At 28.5% G+C, this 5,191-nt stretch overlaps 1 protein-coding gene across 2 annotated transcripts; it reads right to left on the reverse strand.

The window, feature by feature from the left end:
• Positions 1-206: 206 nt before the first annotated feature.
• Positions 207-4,365, reverse strand: WRKY55 (WRKY DNA-binding protein 55). Of its 2 annotated transcripts, none has more exons than XM_022891479.2 (3): positions 3,850-4,365; positions 3,475-3,606; positions 207-1,045 (listed from the first exon to the last, which is right to left on the reverse strand). In XM_022891479.2, exons 1-3 carry the CDS (start codon positions 4,356-4,358, stop codon positions 556-558), a joined length of 1,131 nt encoding a protein of 376 aa, XP_022747214.1. In that variant the 5' UTR covers positions 4,359-4,365; the 3' UTR covers positions 207-555. The 2 variants fall into 2 exon arrangements, with proteins under 2 accessions (XP_022747214.1, XP_089597806.1); XM_089741680.1 differs by having other exon boundaries at positions 3,475-3,609.
• Between the last annotated feature and the right edge of the window lie 826 nt (positions 4,366-5,191).

Consider the following 5,191-nt stretch of genomic DNA (forward strand, 5'->3'; position numbering starts at 1 on the left):
GTAAATAAATAATTTATACTTTTCTTTCCTCCTCCAATAATTTAACACATTGTAAGATTATGTATGGTTAGTGCTTTTTTACTTTTTGCTTTCTGTAAAAAAAAAAAAAGTAAAAAAATTTATAAATGAATTCATGGTTTTAAGGTAAGTTGGAAGTTAAAATTAATACATCCAAAAATAGTTATAAAAAAAAAAAAGCCGAGGCATTTGTATGATCAGCAACAAATTATTTATAGGCTTTCATCTACTAAGCAAAAGGTATGGATTACAATGTTTTTTCTACAAGGCCGCTCCACCAAAGCATAAAGTTACAAGAAATTCAAAAATCAAGCAAAATTTTTAAAATGACCAACAAATTAAATCTGTGTAACCTAAGCCTAACTACATCAGGTTTATTGTGTGGAAATTGTTATGCTAAAAACCATAAAGGATGAAGCGGCAAAATTCATCTTTCAAGCAAACTGAACAGCCAGCTAGGTCATGTTATACGCACACATTGCAATAGCTAATGAAAGATTAGTCGCCATGCAATCAATGAATAATTAGCAAATGTCGTCAAATATTTTTCTTGTCTCCGGCACCTGCCTCCCATTTGTCTTCCACGGAAGGAAAAATAAAATCCATGCTATTGCTGCTGCTGCTACCAGAATTAAACATTGCATCTGCCATATCCGCCACTGCCGGATAGTCAACAATATCCCTTCCATATCGGTTGCCTGTGGTGGAGCCACCTGCTGCACCGCTACTACTACTTCCCCCCGAGCCCAGGCTGAATTCCATTGAGAGCCATCTTCCTAGACCTAGAGGAACTGATGAAGAAGAAGAAGTTGGTACCGTAGGCTGATCGGTAACCATCATCTGATTTTGTCTACTTGTTTCTATTACTGGGGGTGGTGGCGGAATTGAAGGTGCGGTGGATGACATGTGGCAGGTGTGGTGACCAATGTATGTTACTTTAAATGTATGAAAATCATTGTCCAGCCGCTGGACTTGCTTCTTTGCAGGGCAGTTGTACAACTTTTGGTGTGTGCACCTGTAGTATGCCCTGAAAATCAACCCATTTCATTATCATTTATCCTTAACTTGCTGTCAACATTCATCACATGATTATAATCGTCATTCATTCATTGTTAAAGCCTACCTGCATGCATGCAACACTTAAGATCGATTAAAGATGTATGTTTCAAGTGTCAACCCTAGTATATCAAATATCAACTGAGCAATCATACATCATATATCATATATAATATTATATTACAAAATATGTGGTTACTGAATAAAATTTGTTGATGTAAACGATTATGTCAATAGTTTTTTTTTCCGATACCTAAGAAAATTCTTAAATTTTTTTTTATAATGACACATTTTTTAATTTTAGACTATTTATCAAAAAATATATTTAAAAATTATTTAGTTATTTAGAACTTTCAAATTTTAAATTGAAGATCAATTCACATATATAAAATAAAAATTTATCGTATTATCTATAATTAATTCTCTATTATTTTTTACTACAAGTGTTATTCCAATTTTTGCTATATCTTTTTACATTAACTCTTTATTTTAAATTTTTAAGTATTGGTTTCATATTATTAACATTTATTTCAGTTAATTTAAATTTGTAATAATTAAATATATAAAATTATCCATTTAAAACAAAAGTAAATTACAATATAAATTTAAAATTTTAAAAGTTAATCTTATTTAATTTAATTTTATTAGTGATGTAGATATATCTCTTTTTAAATTTTAAAATCTTAAAATTTGATGATTTTACTTTCACAAATTTTTTATATTCATTTATATGTTTGAAAATTTAAAATTTAAAATGATAAATATCATTTATTATATTTTTTAGATTCAAAATATATTTATCAATTTGAAAATTATCTATACACTTTAATTGTCATGCAATAAACTTATAAATAGTATGTGCCACACCATTATTATATTTCAATTTACAACTGTTCTTTAAAATGTATACTATTACTTTCATAATTTTATTCTTATAAAAAAACTAATATTTATTTCAATTTATTTTTCTTTCAATACTTATTTATTAACTTTTTTTTTCATATTTTGTTCAGAAATTTTGATCAATTATCTCATAGTGATGGTATGCTCATATATGTTTATTAATTTTTTTTTTGTTTTTCAAAAAATTTATATTAAAATATAATTTATTGGAATATCTTTTTTCTTAAAATTGTATTTTTTTACTCTTAGTATTTTTTTCTGATTTTAGCCTACTATTAAGAAATATTATTTTTTCATAATTTTCATATAATTCGAAAATAATTTATTTTGTTATGAATTAGTTCTTGATATCATACAATTTGGTTATAATAAAATAAGTACTATCATTTTTAGAGAAAATTGCTCATCTCACAGCTTGCTTGATCTATGAATAATTGTTTTGAGTCAATTGACGAGGTACTAATGATAGAAATATTATTTTTTTTTACTTCTATTTTAAGATAAATAACTCAAGAGATGTTCAACTTGATTGTATTATATATCATCACTATTGGTTTAGATTTCTAGTTATATACATATTTTAAAGAATATTTTAAGATAAATCATAAATAAAATGGTTGTATCTACCACTTTAGAATTTTTAAAAAAAATTTTTATCATGGAAAAACATTTTTATTTTTTACATATTTACTCAACCACTTTAAATAATTCATAATTCATGAATCAAACATTTTAATTTTTTCTTCATTTTGCATTATGAATCAAACAGATTATACATATATATGCATTTTTAAAATAAAAATTTTAGAATCAAGATATAATAAATTTTTTTATAATTAAAAAATTAGAATATATATTATTTTATTAAAATAATATAATAAATAGAATAAATTAAAAAATTAAAATTATAAAACTATAATAAAAAAAGTGCATCCACTAGTTTATATACAAGCTAGTACGCATGGCAATATATATATTTGAAATTTTAAGAATTAAGAATTAAGCAACCAAATCTTAATTTTATAAGACCAAGTCAAATTTTAAGCGACCTTCATATTTGATCAAAGTTTTGAAAATAGAGGTAAAACAATAAATATATACTGGTATTTATTTATGTGATGCTTAATTAATTATTAAGTTATATTTGATACATTATTAGTTTATAGATTCTATGTGCTGTCAATAAATCAGATAATATCATATTATTAATGAGCAAATATTAACTCTTAAAATTAATATATAAAAATTAATATATTTTAAAAAACTTATTCATTAATAAGTTGACATTATCTGATTCACTTTATTAATGAGATAATATCATTTTATTCGTTAATATTATATAAAATCTGTATATTAATAATGTATCAAATATAAATATTTAATTATATTATATGAAATTGAAATATGCATGCTGGGTGCTGCATTATATGATTTTTGAACAAGTCAAATAAGTCTGGTTGGATTAAGAAAGTGGTAATTAAGTAATGTTATAATTACCTAGGATACCTTGAACCCAGAATTTCTTTCTGCCCGTATTTTCGCCAAGTGTTGTTATCCTCGGGTGGAACGTCAATGTTTCCTATCTGAGGAGCCGCTACTGTAATTGTGTTTTTCTCTTCATCATCCTTCCTGCTGCAACCAATAACAAGCAATAACTCTAATATCCAAGAAAGTGCTTGGAAAATGTTCTTTAATTTGCCTTTTTCCCAACTATTAAGTAATTATTTAAAGGTGTCTTTCTAAAGAACCAGTGGCAAAAAGTATTACACTAATGGAATTGCTCTTTTTTTTTTTTAAATTTTCCATTTTACTCAAGTTAATTTCAAGGAAAAATGATGGAAACGAATGGAACTCGGAAAGTTAATTTCTAACCTTCTTCGCGGTCGCTGCGATGAGGATGAAGAAGCTCTAGCAGAATTTGATACGTCCACTGCCTGGATCTCTCCTCCTATGCTGCTCCTCAATTCTGCAGAAGCAGCAGAACCAACACCACCCATTTCATTGATTTCTAATGGAGTTTTTCCAGCAAAAAGCTGCTGCTGAACCATGTCCATTGCTTGTGTAATAACACCACCATACATTAACCATTCCTGCAAATTGGGATCAGTCCGCAGCTGCTGCTGTGATGATGATGATGAATTCTGAGGTTGGCGGAGCAAGTGATGAGTAAACAAAGCCGGGTCTAGAGCATTTAAACGTTCCTTGGCAGTAACAAATATCTTTATGATATCATCGCAAGACTTGGAAAGGATCTCTGGCTGGTTGGCCAAATTCCCTAGGTTCGATTCAAGGTCTTTAGCTAACTTACAGCCATGAAGGATTAAAGAGAAGGTATCTTCCATGGTTTCAGGGTGTTTTTGCTTTTCTTTGGATTTGAACATAATTGAAGGAAATCTAAAATGGGATTTAAATGCAGACCTTTTTGGGGTGTTTCTAAGCTGCTGCGCCGTTCATACGAGAGAAAGAAATCAAGGAAAAAATTTTCAAAGTATTTTACGTTACTAATTCTACACGGTACAAGAAAAGTAGAAAAAAGAAGTTTGAAAATGACCAAGTCTGGGTCTCCTTTGCCCTTCAACCATCCTAGGCCCCTTTGAGAGTTGACAGTCTTCCTCTAGACCTTGCCTCATTGAAACTGCCTTCGGGAGAATTTTCTTCGATTTGCCCATTAATTGGCTTTGTATTAATTTGGAGTAAAATTTCCTCTTATGGGTTCAGCTTTGGGTCGACGGAAGGAAGCAAACATACGAGTAATTTCATTCTTTAAAAAAAAAATAAAAATTTGTGGTCCTTTGGGCTTGAACCCTTCACCTTTACGTCATGGGTCTTGACCCGTTTACCATGCCAGAGAACACACATGATGAGTCGTGGCACATGCCCCTGGAATTTAAGGTCAATATTACTGATTCCCTACGTCCCATTATATCACACAAAGGCAAGTTAAATACAGAGACAATAGTCAAATAAAGTGATCTACTTTTCATTGTATAAAATTAAAGTTATAAAATTTTAAGATAATATTATTAAAAGGGATTACGTGATAAGAAAGGTCTATTTAATAATTTCTCCTCTCATAAAGATTTTGGGATGTTTTGGAAAATTTTTAAAAAGTGATATGGCTTTTTTTATTTGATCAAATCCTGTCGTGTTTTTTTTACCACTCATATGTTTTTACTTTTTTTTTTTTTTTACACGTTAGAGAAAGAGGGATTCA

This window comes from Durio zibethinus, chromosome 12, assembly GCF_047325235.1.
Source record: "Durio zibethinus cultivar Kanyao isolate XHJ-2024 chromosome 12, ASM4732523v1, whole genome shotgun sequence".
NCBI classification, from domain to species: Eukaryota; Viridiplantae; Streptophyta; class Magnoliopsida; order Malvales; family Malvaceae; genus Durio; species Durio zibethinus.